Source organism: Onychostoma macrolepis, chromosome 17, assembly GCF_012432095.1.
Source record: "Onychostoma macrolepis isolate SWU-2019 chromosome 17, ASM1243209v1, whole genome shotgun sequence".
Lineage (NCBI taxonomy): Eukaryota > Metazoa > Chordata > Actinopteri > Cypriniformes > Cyprinidae > Onychostoma > Onychostoma macrolepis.
The window spans coordinates 28,058,125-28,077,726 of record NC_081171.1 but is presented as its reverse complement, the minus strand read 5'-3'; the positions used below and the strand labels follow the sequence as shown (position 1 = coordinate 28,077,726).

The following is a 19,602-nucleotide window of genomic DNA, read 5'->3' as shown; positions in this document are numbered from 1 at the left end:
GGGAAGACCCACTAATTACCTTAAACTCAATCTAATCAAAATATGTGAACACAAGCAGTTTACTCACTAGAAAGTTTCATCTTTGTCCAGTGTCCGTGCCATTTCTTTTCAGGAATAATGACCAGTAAAATGACTTTGTCAGAATGTCAACATTGTTGTTGCATCCTCCAGTAGTTTGTTGTTGTTCTGTCTCCTCCATTCCTTTTTCAGCTGTGAAACAATAGCCGGGGCTGAGGACAAATAATACTAGACGCATGCACAAGCTAGAGAGCACAGTTGGTTTATTCCAAAAGTATAACTCAGTTTTGACGTGAATGCTTAGTGTACATGTTCAGCCGTTTTATAGTATACTCTAATTTGAGTAACCTGTGCACTTGAATGTTTCATCTTTGTCCAGTGTTGGTGTTATTTCACTTCAGGAATTGACCAATAAATGTCTTTGTACTCTTTTTAAACCTGAGTTGAAAAATGCCCTAACCGCCCCTCACATACTCTTGTCAACATAATTTTTTTGTACTGGTCTCCAGTAGTTTCATCTCTTCTGTTTCTTCTTAAACTGTGAAACAATAGCCGGGACTAAGGGCAAAAAAATAGATGCAAGCTACAAAATGAGTGTTCAGAGAACATTTGGTTTAAGCTCAAAGCATACTTCAGTTTTGTGTGCTGTATAGTATGTAAAGCTGAACATGCAACATGTAACCGAACATGAGTTGTTGTGAGTATCTCTTAACACAAACAATTATTGTTTATTATTGTACTGAGTACAGTCTCCATACTTGTTTTTTTTTTTTTTTTGGGGACTATGAAACAATGGGACAGGACTGTGTCATTTGTGGACCAACTAATTAGTGTAAGAGAATTCAAGGCATACAGATGAACTAAAGAGTATGTGGGGTTAGAAGTATCCACCTTTTTCTTGATGTAAAAATGGGCGCGGCCATATGTAAATTATATGGGTCGAGCTTCCGGTCTCATCCGCGTCCAGCTTGATATTGAAAATTAGTGTCTTATCATATTATTTTAATGTATTATCTTAATTATGAACACACTGGTTTGTAGTGCAAACAGTTTTACCGTTTACTGCACATTGTTATTCTCCTCGTTATTTACCTATAGCGACTAATGAACTAGAAGTCTCACCCATAGGCTTACTTTTGCGTTGAAGAAAAATAATAATTTGTATAAATCAGGTTGTGCGTATATGAATGAATGAAAATTCATGCCATGTGCATTGTACACATACACATAAATACTGAAGTAACATTGGGCTTTATTGTTAAAGGGATTGCGGATTGAAATACATATTGATCGGTCGTAATTTTTTGGATGCATTTTCATGCATGTGCTATAACATATTTTCAAAATGATATCATGTTGTTTCTTGCACATTTTGTGCAACACAGTTTTATCCAAAACTGATGAACATGAATCTGGTCGTGTTTTGTTATGCTGGCTGTTGTTTGTATTGGAAATGCAGTGTCCAGTGAGTGACACTAAAATGTTAATGCTCTATCAAGAACAGACCATCTACACTTAACATAATCCTAACTGATAGTGATGACAAAAGCAAACATAACATAAAATCCCATTTGCTGAAGCAACCATGCCGTTTTAGCTTGCTTCTGCAAGTCTTTGAGCTTGCTCAGGTGAGCTACAGAGCAAGTTTACGACATCAGAAAAGCCATAAATATAGAGCTGGTTATGTATGCAAAAATTAAAATGTATTAGTTTACAAATACATTTTACAGAGATTTTTAAACTCACTGACCCAGAGCTAGTCCTCCTTCTTGTAAATTCTGACACAGATGATGTGTGTAACCCTCAGCAAACCTGTCAGTTAAGTTTCCTGTCCCTGAAGGACTTTTCCAGTTCTTTTCCACCCTGTCTTTTCATCTAAAATGACAAACAGAATAGCAAAAGTAGCCATTTGGCCCAGAGCATCTTCTTAAAACCTGTCATTCTAAAAGCTTTTTGTCCCTCTTGTCTCTCGTTTCAAGAATGAGGGGTGAAAAAAAATCTTATCCAACTGCCTTTCTTTCCTGTGTGGATTTTTAAGCTGAACTGCAGGCACATTTGCAAATCAGATGGACAGTATTGATTGTTATACAAGCTCCAATCAATACAAGTGACTGACATTATCACGTTGATTTTGTTCAATTGAATCTCAGCTCCAGCAATATTAGATCCAATCTCTTTACCAGATCTTGTAAAGATATCCGTTTTATCTGATACCCAAAATCAGGTCAGCAAGTCTTGTGTGATAACAAAAAGCAGTCCTTTTTCTGGTACCTAAAACTATATTGACAGAGAGGTTGATGGAGGAAGGCAAGAAAGAGCAGAAAGCAGGAGACGAAGTGATGATTTAAAAAAAAAAAAAAAAAGGAGCTGGATTATTAAATAATCCCTAGATCCTTCAATTTTTAGGAGGTACCAAATCTTGACATGCAACAGAATTTAATAAGGCTGCACAATAAATCATATTTTAATCATGATCACAATGTCTGTTTCTCTCATTTTAATAAGCAGAATTGTCTGCAATATTTGTGTGCTGTTTATTTTGTACTAAAAGTTTAATTTTAAAATTTTAATCTGAAAACACAGCAAACATGTAAATTGGAGTTTAGCGATCTCTCTGCTCAAATAAACATAGGATTTCTTTCTCACGGTTATTTGTGCTCTTTGCTGCGACTAAATCTGCGAGCAATTAATGCAAGTTGATGTTCTCTTGATTTGTGCTTATGTTAAAGTGCAATAATTCTGATGAAATTGTGATTAATAGTCGTGATTATATTTTTTGAGCAAAAACTATCATGGTTAACAGTTTAACCATAACTGTGCACCTCTAGAACTTACCACACAGCACCTGCATATTCTATTTGATTTATGATTTTTTACACTAACCATATCTCTGCTGTGCTCTGTTTACCTTCTGTGACTTTCTGTTTACTCATTTGGTTGTTGCATCTAATGAGAGGTTTCACACAAAGAATTTTTTCTAATTATTGCCTTCACAATAACAAAGTCTATCAAGATTGTGCACCATTGTGGAATCGTGGAATTCCCACAAAGGGTGACCGCCCAAAAACAATGGACATTCCTTCAATCCCAGCAGGTTTACTGGAAGTCTCAATAGAACGAGCGAGAGTTCCAGTGGCAGTGGCTATTGTACAGGCTGCATATGAGGACATGGAGTATGTGTGGAGAGGGAGGTCAGACTCCCACTGGGAGGCCCTTCATTCTGGATGGTGGAAAGGCTTTCTCTCTCATGTAATCAAATCCCTGAGAACCACAGCCTGCCATTCTGTTGACATGGGGCCTGTGTGAGCGAGACTTACGCTATGAGACTTGCAGAGAAGGGTTGCCTCTGCATTGTACAGAAAGCTGGGGGCACATCCTGTTAGAACAGATGTGCAGGTTTTAGTTTCAGATCACAAGGTGTTGGGTTTATCAGTGATCATCAAAGTCTGTTAGAGCAAGAGCCAGATTTGCAAAAACAGACTACAGACTGAGCCAACTGTATAATTATCCAATTTTGATCAGAAACGTGATACTTTAACAAGTCTCGGACAAAAGAAACTGTAGAGGGAAAAAAACGTGGTGTAGTTGAGCTGTGTGGTTTTCCTCACTAGGGGCTTCATTTATAAAACGCCCATCTGATTGGATTTGAGCTTACATAACGTGGATTTTATCCTACATCAGGTGAGGAACAAAGTAGGGTTTATAAAGACTTTAATTTCTGATGTGGATGCAAACTAAAGAGCATACTAACTTTCTGTTACTCATAAGCCAGTAATTCAATTAATTCTACATTGTTTATTAGGATTTCTACATTTATTAAATGTAGAAATAAATATGCATTCATTTAATTATATGAGCAAATGAGCAGAATTGTAACTACTTTTCAATAATTACTGAAATTAATTCATTTGTATTAAAGATTTCTTGAAAATAATATTATATTTAACATTTTCCGAAAGCACGCTTGGATTTTCTTGCCCATTGATGATGAATATTGAACTTCTGAACAATAAAGAGAATTGGGTGTTCTTTAGGTGGAGGTGATGCATTTGTACACATTGCGCTTGAATTTAGGATGAATTGCAATTTATAAGAGAGATGCCTTTTGAAAAATTGCCTATTGTCATATGTTCACATTTAGGATCATTATACACACATTATTATAAATGAGGCACCAAGATTATCAATCCATTAAATCACTGTATGTAAATGTATCCTCTTTTAAAAAGTAGAGCTCTTTTACATAGAAGTGTAAAAGCAACATGAAGCAAAACTAACCTCTTTAAAATGTATTGATTATCTGTAGACACACTTTGTCCAAGATTTTTCATTGCTGCACTCAGGTTTAACTGTTGAAAGCAGTGTAAAGTTACAGGCATTTTAGGATGTATCCTTAGTCCTGCTGGAAACAGCTTTTCATAATAGCAGTGAAACACGTGGCTTCATTCTTTGAGAACATTTCACATACTCTGTTTGTTCACCTCACAGTATACACTGATACTCTAAGATTTTATATTGTATTATTTTTTTTTATTGATTTCTTTGAGGTCTATTTGTGTATATAAATGTACAGTGTACATTGTATATGTGTGTATTGTAAAGATTACGTCCTTGGAGACATTGTGTTTTGGTGTAGTCTCAATTGTATGATTATAAAATGAGTAGTCATTCTCATTCAAATGAAAGCCATTCAGCATTACAGTATAGTCGAAAGCCTGATCAGTTTGTTTTATTTATAATTTTAGAATTACAGAGCTTTAAAAGACTTACACCCATAGGGCCAGTTTTACTAAACAGGGCAAATTACATTTGCAAATTAGCAAAAACGCAATTCCAAAACAGCGCCGATGATTGTGGAAATTTCTGCGGGTGCTTTAATAACAACTGCGCAAATGAAAGAACACAGACGCAACATCTCATTTACATATCGACCAACGCAATATACCAAGCGCAGCGCAAATTAGCGTAGTCGCAAATAAAGAATAAAATAAAGCCACAGTACGTTGGAAAAAAAAACCGGAGGCCAAAAAATGAAGGTTTGCATGAAGTTTTGAAAGACCTGGTATTACGTGACTCCTATTTGAGGGTTGAAGTCATCTTTTATTTCCTGAAGCATATTAAAAATAACACGGCTTGCCAAACGATATGTTCGGATAATGTGTTCTTCTGGCATTCCAAATAAATTAATATGTGTGGAAAAAATCCTCTCCCTTCTACCACGCGCGCACTGTTCTCTGCGGTGCATCCTTCAATTGCAGCCATTTCAAGCGCAAAATAGTTTAAGACATGCTTTTTTGGGGCGTTAAATAATGGCGCAAATGCCAGTAATTTGTTGAACGCAAACGTGAGTAAGTCTCGTTGCGTGATGTATTTGAATACACTCCTCCCATAAATTTTGCATCTGAAAGGGAAACTCCTACAAATGCATATTCAATAAGGTCAGGCGCAAATACAAAATTTTAATGATCTAAGCGCATGGTCTAAAGCGCAAGGCTAAAGTGCACTCAGGGCGTGTCCTAATCCACTTTTTAAAAATCCAGGGGAAAACGGTCGGCGCGCCCGGGCGCATGGTCTAAACGGGTTGTCCCTATTCTTTTAATGAGTAATGGGTGTTTTTTTTGGGCGTAATGTGCAATAAACCAACCAGTCTCATCTCCCATTCCCTTTAAGAGCAAGTTGCGCTCGCGCTATGGCGGATTCGCTATTTAAACGGCGGAATTTTAAGGCGCACAGACTGAACGCGTCTCCAGAGAGCAAACGGATCTGGTCTTGCGCGAGCAAATAGGTAGGCTAATTCTGATAGATGCAATGACTATCCATTATGACGTGTATGACATTTTTATATTTATGCCTACACAATATTATTTTACACTGTAATCCTTTAATTTTTAATATTTGGCATGTTTGTGTGCTGCTGCGCGTCCCTGTGTGTTATAAGCAAAGTGAACGCGTGTTGTGGACCCGCGCAGAGGTGCATTTTCTACTAACGCGCTCTTTAAATAACAACAAAAAAATTATAATTGGGCCATTGACTTTAGACCAGCCCTGCGTCCCAGTGTTCATCCTAAATAGTATGTGAGGTTATAATAAGTGTGTCACAAAGCATGTTGAAAAGAGTATGCCAAAATGGTCTATTTCAGGTCGATTTTTGAAGTGTGGATCCGTGCACACTCTAATGGCTAAAATTGCCCACAATCCATTGCGCTTTGGCGAAGGATTAGGTCCAGAACTACAAACACGAATAAAAAGCGTTAGAAAAACTACAAATGTGGAGGATGCGCGCGATCGACCGTTAGGTAGAGGTTTACAAAAAGGGGTCTGAGTTACTAATAATCAACATTTAAACTGGTAAAAACTATTTATTTATTGTTATCCGTGTTATATTTCATCAGCAACAGCAATGTGAACTTTTGTAAACATCCATTTGGTCGTTAACTTTTAAATGCATCATTATGCAGAAAATATGAGTAGAGTTCTCCGCATGAAAGACCCGCGACTGGCAGATCAACGAGCTACTTCTTTTTTCTCCAATATGGTAGGAAGTTAAATTAAATGAAATGTGGAGGATGTTAACTGTGACAAGTTGATTGACAGGCCAGTTTACAGTGACAGGGTGCGTGTAACAGATGCCACAGTTAAACACGCAGTTGTGTGATGTGATAGTATGTCCCAAAGCTTGCCTACTCTTCTACACACTCAAAAGTGTGTACTTTTTCTTCACCAAAAGAGTACATACTTTAAGGGCGTAGTATAAGTAGGTACATTGGGACGCATCACAGGTTTGAGTTGGTCTGTGGCGCAGTCTATTTTCAGCTCCTCAAAATAGCAATGCGCCAACGATGCGCAGCGATTGGTTGTCACCCGGCGTTTTTAGCTGGATATTTGCATAAAATCGAGGAATGCTGAACCTTTTTGATGCTCTCGGCCGCTCTCAACGCTTTCTCCGCGCCGCTTTCAATCCCATAATGCACCGCGCGGGAGCGTTTATGCTCAATTTACATAGGAACGAATTGAAAATGCTCGCTCAGCTGTGCTCGCTACGTGCCAGTGGAAACGCACCGGATTCTTCACTGCGCGTCTTTATTAAAACCTGGCAGTACTATTTTAACGCCAAAAAACAGTTTGCGCTGGCGTAAGCTGTTAGTAAATCTGGCCCTTAATTATTAATTACACCCTGGTTATTTATCCTGGTTATTTATTTCTGTTTAGTTGAACAGTTACTTAAAAACTTGTCTAGAGCTGCCTTAATTGACAAATGTGACCCTGGACCCAGTCATAAGTCGCACAGGTATATTTGTAGCAATGCAAAAGCCAACAATAGCCTGCATTGTAAGGGTCAAAATGATCGATTTTTATTTTGTGCAAAAAAACCATTAGGATATTAAGTAAATATCATGTTCCATGAAGATATTTTGTAAAATTCCTATTGTAAATATTTCAAAACTCAGTTTTTGATGAGTAATTTGCATTGCTAAGGACTTAATTTTGGATCACTTTAAAGGCGATTTTCTCAATATTTTGATTTTTTTGCACCCTCAGATTCCAGATTTTCAAATAGTTGTATCTTAGCCAAATATTGTCCTATCATAACAAACCATACATCAATGGGAAAACTTATTTATTCAACGTTCAGATGATAAATCTCAACCCTTATGACTGGTTTTGTGGTCCAGGGTCACAAATACTTTTTAGGCTTCATACCATTGTTTTGATTTAATTAGTTAATATTTATTTATTTAAATGAAGGACTTTATTCAATATCCTAGTGTTTGCTGTGAAATTTCACTGGTATTGGTATCAACAACCTTAACTGAAACACTATGCCACTTTTTTCTGGCAATTTATGTCCGTTGTCATTGTTGTTACCTTACCAGTAGGTATGCTTAACTGTACTGAATGTACATTTGTATTGGTCTTTAAATCTTAAAATTAAAAAAGTTACTGATTTCTAGTATACTCTCTGATATCTAGTATTAATCAAGTGCTTAAAGAGAGACACTTTCATGACCATGTTTCTTAACACACTTAAGTAGTTAAGTGCATTGTAATAATGTAAAAAATAAACGTTTTATTTGAAGTACATTTTAAATCATTATTTTTTTAATCTTTTGTCATGCTTTAAAAGTAAACTTATTTACATGTTTTGACTAACATACTAAAGCACATGTAAAAGACTTGATGATAATTATTCAATATTACATTTAAAGTTAATGTTTTAAATGTGCTAAAGGGCAACTTCATCATTACAAATGTGTAATTATAAATATATTTAAATACATGACATACAAGTTTCAATAGAAATTACATTAAAATATATTTTACTTTACCATAAATGCTTGCCAGTTCATTCAGCCGTACACTTTAACCATGTATCAAAAACAATAGAAGTAGGCCTAATTATGAAATTACATATAATAAGGGATAGTTCACCCAAAAATGAAAATTATGTTCCGCAAAAGAAGGAAAGTCAGACAGGTTTGACATGGCATGAGAGTGAGTAAATGGCATAATTTTTATATTTGGGTGAACTATCCCTTTAAGTGGGTCAAAACAAACATTCTAAAGTAGGGATGGGCGATATGGGCTTAAAAAATATATCCCGATAATTTCTGGTATTTATTGCGATAACGATATCAATGACGATAATTCAGAGAAACTTATGCATCCACTAAGATACAAAAAAATTAAAATAAAAAAATCCTGTTCCTTTAGAGAAAAGTATTATCTTTCCTGTTTTTACCCTGGTGTTGTGAGCATTACTGAGTACACATGTAATGTAATGACTATTGAATTCATACTTGAAGCCCGAGGGCGCCATTGTACTGAAACTCCACATATGCATCGCAGAAGTAATTCATAGCTTTTAGTCACGTGACCGGCTCGAAGACCTGAGGGCAAAATATCCATAGACCCGCAGCACAAACCTGTCAATTTTCCATCTGTTTCCAAGCCATAAATATTTAGGTCACCTCTCAAAAGAATAAAACAAATATAAGTGAACAAAATGCAAGTTTTGGCCATTTGCAATCACTAAACAGCGCGACAAAACATTGTGAAAAACACTTGAAGTACCTTAATGTATTTAAAACAATGATATAAAAAGAACAAATTCAGTACACACCTTATTGATTATGCTTATTTTATATAGGCAAGCAGATGAGCCTGGAATATGAACGTAATTCGCTAAATGGTTCTGTTTTCTTTATAATTTGCACGTTGCGTTTATATTCTGGGTCCATCTGCTTGCCTATACACAGTATGCATCATCAGTAAGGTTCATACACATGCAAAACTGTGTCAACAACTATAGGCTTTATCGTTATTATCGCGGGAAGACTAATCTTGGGGAGAATTTTTCCGCTATATCCCAAACGGTATGGTATCACCCATTCACCCAGTTCAAACTAATTACATTTAATATACATTTAAACTATACTTTTTCATTTAATTATGAATGACATGCAGTTAGGTGTCAAAACCATTACATTCAGTTTACACACAACTATTACTCTTTTTAAAAGTATGCTGAAGTGTACTTTGCACAACGGACCGTTCACTGATATAGCAAAGCCTCAACTTTGTTTGAGTTTTCCAAAGATAAATGGAGGTGGACTGTGTATTGAATATTAAGGTCAGTGATTTTGTCTGGCCTGTCAAGCTGTTGAGTCCGAGGGCACAGGGCCAGACCTTCGCAGCTGCTCTTTCTGTAGTGCCTTTGACTGGGTGAACACCCATCCCCCTCGTCCCACAGGACCATCCTTCAACGTCCTTCACTGCTGCTGCAGCCTGGGTGACTGAGTGCATTGTGTATCTGGCTGGGTGTAGGACTCTCTTGTCACCATGTCAAGAGTCAGACATAAGTCAGAGATGAGAGTCAGCTAGCTCAGCAAATCCTTGTAACCGAGTTTCATTTGATTTACATCAAAAGGAAACAAAAGCAGGAAATAAACATTTCCAAACAGGTCAATGCGTAAAGAAACTGAACAAGGCATAACAAAGCCCTGAATAATCAAGTTAAACCAGTCTGCTGACATTAGTTTCCTTTGAGGTGTACTTTCTGTGAGTTAGTAGGTTTGCTGTAATTATAGTTGACCCTTTGCAAAAACAACAAAACCTGTCAATTGTTTAAACAGCTTGACAAGCACACACAGACACACTCAGACAGGTGAAAACAACATGATGTTTATGGGGTCTGGAAACTCTATGCACACCTGTTGCAGTGTCAAGAAAGGAAGCACGTTTCTATAGAAATCATGCAGCTCTTTTCCTACATGTCTTATGTATTTATCTTACATATACTGCTGTTCAAACGTTTAGGGTTGGTATTTGTTTTTTTTTAATGTTTTTGAAAAAAAGTCTTATGCTTACCAGAACTGCATTTATTTGATCAAAAATACTGCAATACTGCGAAATATTACAATTTAAAAGAATGGTATTCAAACAGTTGTGCTGCTTAAGTCTGGAATACACTACAGATTTTTGCCCTAATTTTTAAAAATCTGTTCAGATTTAAAAAGTCATGAAATGGTTTCCAGGCTTTATTTATTTATTCATTTATTGTTTTGTTTTTTTTGTTTGTTTGTTTTATAGATTTCTTTGTAAAAAACCCAGCATTTATTTGGAATATAACTCTTTTGAAACAGTTTGTCTTTACTGTCACTTTTTAATTCTAATTCTAATGTCTAATTTAATTCTTCCTTGCTCAATAAAAGTATTAATTTGTTTTATTTCCTCTTTTCATGTGAAGGTCTGGATGACAGTCTACAACAATATGTGCACAACTTTGAGAGAGAGAAGATTAATGGAGAACAGCTACTGAAAATCTCCCATCAGGACCTTGAGGAACTGGGAATTGCCCGCATTGGCCACCAGGAACTGGTTTTAGAGGCCGTAGATCTCCTCTGTGCTCTGGTTAGTGTCATTATTCACATTTCTTGTGGCTCTAAATGAATGACCTATTTATGACATATTTACTGTTGGAAATATATATTTAAGGACTACCCATTTAAGCTTTACTTACTAACCAGATTTATATTAAGTTTCTTTTACTACTATGTATATACGGTACATAAGCAGTTGATACAATGTCCTTTTTGTGTGCATACATAAGACCTACATATAATTATATTGCAATGTTATTACACTACAGTGTTGATTTTAAACCTAAATTTAGCCTTAAACCTACCCCTTCCTCTAAACTAAACAAATACAAACTGTAATAAGGCTCAATTTGGCTCTCCAAGAGTTTTGTGTATGTTCACAATAAGTACATTTTTATCAAATGATTAAAAAAAGAAGAACAAAATAAATTGCTCCCTCTCATACTATTCACTACTACTGGAGCAATTCAGGCCTGAAGTGCCAGCATGTTTTTGCCAGTCCACACTCAGCACAAGACCTAGTAAAGCTACTATTACAGTCAACACATTTTGCCAAACCACACTTACTGAGAGCAGGCAGCACGGAATGAAGAGCTTGCCACACAGGAGGACACATTTTGCTTTAAACAACTGCAATGCGTAAGAATGAAACAGAAGGTGTCTCAGAACATGTTTGCAGACCCTAACTCTACCTCAGGTAGACTGACGTAACTCATTTTGCAGAGTGAGTTGCAGTTAAATGTGCAGTAGGACTTCTTGGAAAATGCTAACTTTAGCCTGATAGCACTGATTGCTATCGGGATGTGAAAAGACTTTCAACCAGCATAACAAAAATCACTATTGCACCTTTAATTATCTTCATTTCTCAGCAAATATTAATATTTTGTTATATGTGAATAATTTAGTTAACTAAACAGCATATTTCTATTAAATGGGGGGGTTCCTAAAACAAAATATCTCGTCAAAAATAAATAAATAAATATATATTATATAGTAAATATAGTTTTTATTTTTATATTTTAGTCTGTTTTCTTATTATGTATTTATTTACTTTTTACTATATGTGACCCTGGACCACAAACCCAGTCATAAAGGTCAATTTTTCATATAAATAAGCTTTCCACTGATGTATGGTTTGTTAGGATAGGACAATATTTGGTCGAGAGACAACTACTTGAAAATCTGGAATCTGATGGTGCAAAAAATCTAAATATTGAGAAAATCTCCTTTAAAGCTGTCCAAATGAAGTTCTGAGCAATGCATATTACTAATCAAAAAATTGTGATATATTTACGGTAGGAAATTTACAAAATATCTTCATGGAACATGATCTTTACTTAATATCCTAATGATTTCTGGCATAAAAGAAAAATCGATAATTTTGACCCATACAATGTATTTTTGGCTATTGCTACAAATATACCTGTGAGACTTATGACTGGTTTTGTGGTCCAGGGTCACATATAGTTCTTGTTATTTTTTTATTTCAGTTTTAGTTTGTTTTTGTTTGGTTTTATGGTTTTAGTTTTAATTGTAGTTTTAGTTAAAAATGATAACCCTATTTGGTCAGACAAACAAAATTATTTAAAGTAAAAAATAATAGATCAGTTTCTACATTACTATTGTTATTGTACAACATACATTGTTGGAACACCCAGCATAAACGTAAAGTAAATTTCAGCCCTCTTTTCAGCATCTCTTTGAGCAATATCCCATAGATCCATTCAAAGAACTTCATTTATTATTGTGTGACTGCTGTATGCAACCTGATCTCACAGAATTCCGTGTAATGACCACGGACTCTTAACCCCCGAATCTGTGGTGGCATCCTGGAATCGCCGAAAATTCCATGATGGGCTCACAGAAGTGATACCAATGTAAGTCAGTGACAGGCATCAGCCGTGAACCACGCACGGATCCACTGGTTCAACACTTTAAATAACCCTTAGCATCAATATACCGACGCGATACTGGGAATTTTATGGTCATAATTAAATTATATATTGGGTAACAACATTGCCATTATACTGCTTGTTTATGGACAGTTTTTGCAATAAATACCTGTGACTGCACTTATATTTGCTTGTGTGTGTTTTATATTGTTCAGAAGTGGGTAGGTTTAGGGTAGGTGTGGGTTAGGTGCTCCAGTGAAAGTATAATTTATATACAAAATATAACTGCATCGGAGTCACTCTTTTTACGTGGTCCGATGCAGCGCTGGTGTTGAACTAGTGAATCCGTGCGTGGAGCACGGCTGATGCCTGTCACTGACTTACATTGGTATCACTTCTGTGAGCCCATCACGGAATTTTCGGCGATTCCATGATGCCACCACAGATTCGGGGGTTAAGAGTCCGTGGTCATTACACGGAATTCTGTGAGATCAGGCTGGCTGTATGCAGTCCTTCAATTAAACATTTCTAAAGGCATTTCCTGGCACACAAATATTGGTCAAACAGTATTATTTTCTTTCACTGACCTGCTAATTTACAAATAGGTAGTTTGTCACTTGCTATTTGAACACATGTTTGAGAAAAACATGTAGCGTGCACTAGCTTTTTGGAATAATAATGTTGTTTACTACACAGAACAGTATGTTGTTGAAAAAAGGAACAATTACATGAGAGATGACTATGGCTCAGAGAGACTTTGGTGTCTGTAGGGGGTAGAAAATACAAGGACCTGATATGAACACATGGACATGCTTAGAAGGTCTTGGCTGCTTTGACAGATGGTCGTGTCAGTGCTTGTAAATGATACAGTACATCCCAGTGTCCAGCACTGTAAGCTATAATTGGGCCCAGACCCTTAGGATCAAAGGCAGGCAGTGGCCACAAATCCTCGGTTTTTACCTTTTTGTTGATATCTTCCACTTGCGATTTTTGTAGCTTCATATTTAAAAATTGAGTTGAAATTGTTATTATATGAGAAGAAAAGTTCCGTAAAAGAACCTTTCAGTGAACAGTTTTTAAAAGAATTACATTTTTATTTCCTTAGTATGAAGAACATTTTAGTAACATTAAACATTTAAAAATCTTTTTTCCACTATAAAGAATCTTTTGTGCAATGGAAAGGTTCCATGAATGTTAAAGGTTCTTCATAGAACCATAGATACCAAAAAAGACCCATTATTTTTAAAAGTAATTTTATAGGCACTATTCCAAATGCTTGATCACAGAATGTCTAATTGATCAGTTGCAATCAAGTATTGCAGATAGTCGTGGAATAATATAAAAGCATGAAATATTCAGATAAAATAAAGTAGTACACAGAATCTAAGATGTAACACATTATGTGAAATGCATCACAGTAAGGATTCTTGTAGATTTAATGATTTTTCCAGATCATTTCCCTAAACCTTATTCATCTGTTTTGTCTGTAAATCATAGCAGCCTCTTCGATGGAAAAATTCTCCTATTGTCTCATATATCTGGAAATGATATTAAAGACACTCAGGCCAAGTACTGGAGGCAGAAAGTGCTGCGTGTTAGTGTTACCAGCACTCCAGATCTCTCCTTGATGGGGTGTCCTGAAGTCTATTTTGTGCTGAACAGGAAGCAAATTCCTGCCCCCATCTGTGAGAGTATCTACCGTGAACTTTGTCTATGCCCTGATGGAGGAAACCAATCTCTCATTTCCTACAAACCATGTCAGGTGTAGGTAACCTTATACCATTCAATAAATAAAAACCCCCAAAGCACTTTGGGGAGTTATAACATTGTCTTATTTCAGGACATATAGCATTTTTGATCGTTTAGTTGTCTGGTATTAATATTAACTCATCACCATTGTAACACGCTGATATTAATGTTGATTTGAGTACCTCTAGTCATGAGACAGATCCATGTGCAAAAGGTTTATTAATGTACGTTAACAAGACAAACAATAAACATGGGTATGCATGGAACAAGGAGCAAGAAGACAGCAGAACAAAACACTGACAAAAAAACAAGGGAAACACAGGGCTTCACGTGCTATCGGAATTATCGTAAATACGAGTTTCCTAATCAGAAATTGGATGGGAACGGGACTCTCAAGTTGTATTTAGTTCTGGGAAATTCGGAAATAATTTTGATACCAGAGTGTCCGAGTTGGGCGGGTCATAAACTTTAAATATGGTGGAGGGGACAACCATTGCTGCTGTCAATGCTGTTCTCACAACAACTACATCCTTTTGTCTTGTCGCTAAAGTAGTGTATTTATAGGCTAGATATGAACGATCATTCGAAGCATATTGTATGTTTTATAAGCAGTGAAAGAAGCATGTATTTGACCGAAATTCCAGAATTGTCAGCAAACTGCATGTGTGAATGTTTATATGATTGTCGGTGCACGGTGAATGTTTATGATTGTCAACCAATGGTTATCCTTTCTGACATTAAACACTCGAATACGACAAGCCTGTAATCACGACTTCATAAGTGGGAAATAGGAAATTTCCAATAGCACTTGAAGGCAGCATAAATACATCAGTTAACAAGGAGATTGTGGAGCTAATTAATTATTATGGAAACTAATAGGGGTCGCTATGCTAACAAACAGCAGATGAAGGGAGCAAAGAAGCAAACCAAGAACTAAACACAGAAAGGGAACACAGAAACAATAATAACACAATACAATAAAAGTCCTTGAACACACAACACAAGACGGAAACACAGGCTAAAATCATGACAATTGGCTAAGCTAAATTATTTGATTAGATTGTATAAACATATTAACTCAAATCTTAAAAACAGTTTAAGTTCAGCTTAATATAATGAGTTACTGAGTTCAATTAATGTAACTTTTTTTTCTATTAGGTTCTGTGAACTTTTAGTTATGTTTAAGTGAAATGAATCATTTCATTTAGTTAATTTAACTGTTGGGTTTTACAGTGAATCTGGGCAACTATTTAACAGGAATTACTTTATATGCAGCTGAAAAGATTTTTATGGAGCCATAGAAGATCTGTTCCTCAATTTGAAGCCTTTGAGATTCACAGGACAGCTATTACTAAATATGCATCTAATAGCTTTCTGATTAAAGGAATAGTTGACCCAATATTACTATCAAAATGTACTATCAACATTTACACTATTAGTAAAAGCAGGTGGACCAGAGGTTGTCCAACACTTTGAAAGCACCATAAAATTAGTTAAAATGATTCATATAAGAAAATTTGTTCATATGATTTTTTTACACCTCAAAATGCTTTGCTTTAGATTTTACATCAATAAGGATGCAAGACATACATACACTTCTTGCATTATTGACATCAACCCTGGCACAGCATGCCACATTTTATTGTGCAAGCAAAAATGGTCATACTGTATTTGGAAAATGATGAGGGTGAGGAAATACATATCCATTTTAGACCATGGCAGATAGTCTTGATGTAGACTATAGAATTTATTTATTTTTTTATCAGGAAAAAAAAGGGGTATCTGTCTTAGATGCAGTACTTTTGCAATCTTGAGATTTGCCAGACCAGGAGGAACACTCTAGTCTGCAGTTCAGATGTGTCCTTTCCAAGATATTAAAAGTGGAGCACATGGGGATGCCAGGTTTAGCAGCTAAATCAAGCAACACACATTTTGCCAAACAATTTTAGAGTCTAAATAGGGCTGTGAAATTTTAAACAGTCCAATTGCTTTACATCATGAAACACTTGAGCAAGCGGTGTTGAATTTGATACACCAAGGATGGTACTTCTATGCATAGATAAAACTGCACTGTGTGCAATACAGTCTCTTTGCTTTTTGCTGCGTCTACTGGACAAGCCTTCATTCATTGCATGCCAGAGGTGGATAAAATTTGCCTACTACAAACAAACTGTACTGAGGCAAATCAAGCCTACAGTTTTGTTTATAAATCAAACAAGTGTTGTAATTCAAAGGCATGCAAGGAAACGTCTTGGTTACATAGGTAACACTCATTCCCTGAAGTAAAGTCTCCGTTCAGGGAACGAGGGTTACCTACGGAACCGAGACGTTCCCTTTCAGTCAGTCACGTAGAGTGATTGACACAAATGGGATCCCTATGAAAACGCCACTATTGCTGACCCCCTCCAGTGCCCTGCGGAAGCCGGCAAGTCCCCCCACGCCAGTTGGGATGGAAGATAGGACAGGGCTTAGGCAGAGATGACAGCCACTGCTGTTCCGTACAGTGGGTATTGGATAACACTGGGAAAGCGTACTCCAAGTAGGGGAACGCTACGGTAGCCACATCCTGCGTAAAGGAGGTACCATGTGGAGATTACACATATGGACATACTACATATGGAAGTATCTGAGGTAGACTCAGCCAGCCTGGGCCTGGTATGCCAAGACTATAGCCTCCACTATCCAGTGGGCAAGTCTCTGTTTGGAGACAGCCTTTCCCTTCTGCTGTCCTCTGAAGCAGACAAAGAGCTGGTCTGAGGTACTGAAGCTCTGCGTGCGGTCCATGTAAACGTGCAAGGCGTGGACGGGACAGAGCAGAGCAATGGCTGGGTCTGCCTCCTCCCCGGGGCAGTACTTGCAAGTTCACCACCTGATCCCTGAAAGGCGTGGTGGGAACTTTGGGCATGTATTTGGGCCGGGGTCTCAGGACAACGTGAGAATCACCCGGTCCGAATTCTAGGCATGAATCATCGACCGAAAAATAAAAACCTCTTGACCGAGGCCAATGCAATGAGGAGCACTGTCTTTAATGACAGAAGCTTAAGCTCTACTGACTGCAGAGGCTCGAAGGGCTCCTCCTTCAAGGCCGTCAGGACGGAGGGGAGATCCCAAGAGGGTACCAGATGAGGGCGTGGAGGATTTAACCTCCTCAACCCTCTGAGGAACCTGATGACCAAATCGTGCTTCCCCACAGACTTTCCGTGTACTGCATTGTGATGTGCGGCAATAGCGGCAACATACACTTTGAGAGTGTAGGGAGACAGCCTTTGGTCCAACCCTTCTTGCAGAAAAGAGAGGCTCACTGGTGGAAACGCATACTTGTGTAGGCCCTGAGGCCAGCTGTGTGTCAGTGCGTCCATGCCGATGGTGCCCTCGGACAGGGTGAGTTGCGACATGCAACGAGAGCGTAGACCGCCTTGGTGGTTGATGTATGCAACGGTTGCAGTGTTGTCCGTATGGACCAGCACATGCTTGTCGTGTAGCAGCGATTTGAAGCGGCGCAGAGCAAGCCATACTGCTAGCAACTCGAGGCAGTTGATATGCCACTGCAGTCGGGACCCAGTCCAGAGCCCCGCAGCTGCATGCCTGTTGCACATGGCTCCCCAGCCCATGGCAGAGGCATCCGTTGATACAACAACATGCCTGGACACTTGCACTAGGGGAACTCCTGCCCGAAGAAAAGCAAGATCCGACCACGGGCTGAAGGTCTGACAGCAGGACGGGATTGACTGAGACCCGGTATGTGCTGCATCGCCATGCCATCTCGGGTCCCGGTCGTGAAGCCAACACTGAAGCAGTCTCATATGAAGCAATCCGAGTGGCATGACAGCGGCTGCGGATGCCATATGCCCCAGGACCCTCTGAAACTGTTTCAGTGGAACCGCCCTCTTGCGCTGGAAAGACTCCAGCCAGTTCAGCATCGACTGAGCACGTTCTATTGAGAAACATGCTGTGAGGTTGCCGGAGTCCAACTCCATACCGAGAAAAGAGATCCTCTGCACAGGGGAGAGTTTGCTCTTTTCCCACTTGACCCGAAGCCCCAACCAGCTGAGGTGGCTGAGCACCATGTCCCTGTGTTCGCACAACTGTGCTTGAGACTGGGCCAGTATGAGTCAGTCGTCGAGGTAGTTGAGGATGCGAATGCCTCTTTCCCTTAATAGAACAAGGGCTGCCTCCACGACCTTGGTGAAGACACGAGGCAACAGGGACAGCCTGAAGGGGAGGACCTTGTACTGATATACTTGCCCTTCGAACGCAAAGCGGAGAAATGGTCTGTGTCGAGAGAGAATTGAGACATGAAAGTACGCGTCCTTCAGGTCGATCGCTGCGAACCAATTGAAAGGACAGATGCATTGAAAGATGCGTTTCTGCGTCAACATCCTGAACAGGAGCTTGTGAAGGTCCCGGTTCAGAACGCGCAAGTCCAAGATTGGTCGTAACCCACCACCTTACTTGGGTACGATGAAGTAAGGGTTGTAAAACCCTGACCTCATTTCAGCTGGAGGGACCGGCTCTATCGCATCCTTCACCAGCAGGACCGTGATCTCTGCACGCAAGACAGGAGTGTTCAGCACAGAAGTAAACCGAATGCCCCTGAACTTGGGAGGGCGCCGGGCGAACTGAATCGCATAGCCAAGTCTGACGGTTCTCGTGAGCCAGCGAGGCGGTCTGGGGAGCGCTAGCCAGGCCCCGCTAGGGCCAGCCATAGGTGGCACTCCTGGACCACTAACGTGGACATCGTCTGACCCAGGGCCCACGCCATGACTTTTGTCGCCCTCAGGGCGAGGTCCGTCGCTGTGCTCAGTTCTTGCAATACACCTGGGTCAGCACCACCCTCGTGCAGCTGCTTTAACGCCTTAGCCTGGTGGACCTGCAGGAGGGCCATGACATGCAGGGCGGAAGCGGCCTGCCCAGCACCTCTGTAAGCCTTGCCTGTTAGAGTGGACGAGAACTTACAGACCCTGGACGGAAGGCGTGGATTACCCCACCAGGCGGCGGCGCTTTGCGGGCAGAGCTGCATTGCAATAGCGCGCTCGACTGGGGGGGGGGGGGGGCGTCTCGTC

At 38.8% G+C, this 19,602-nt stretch overlaps 1 protein-coding gene across 1 annotated transcript in view; it reads left to right on the top strand.

The window, feature by feature from the left end:
* LOC131523133 (connector enhancer of kinase suppressor of ras 3-like) overlaps positions 1–19,602 on the top strand; it is a 44,906-nt gene that overhangs the window by 8,277 nt on the left and 17,027 nt on the right. Inside the window, exon 2 of the mRNA XM_058749221.1 lies at positions 10,766–10,929. Coding sequence (XP_058605204.1) covers positions 10,766–10,929 — 164 coding nt within the window. The remainder of the gene's footprint in view (positions 1–10,765; positions 10,930–19,602) is intronic.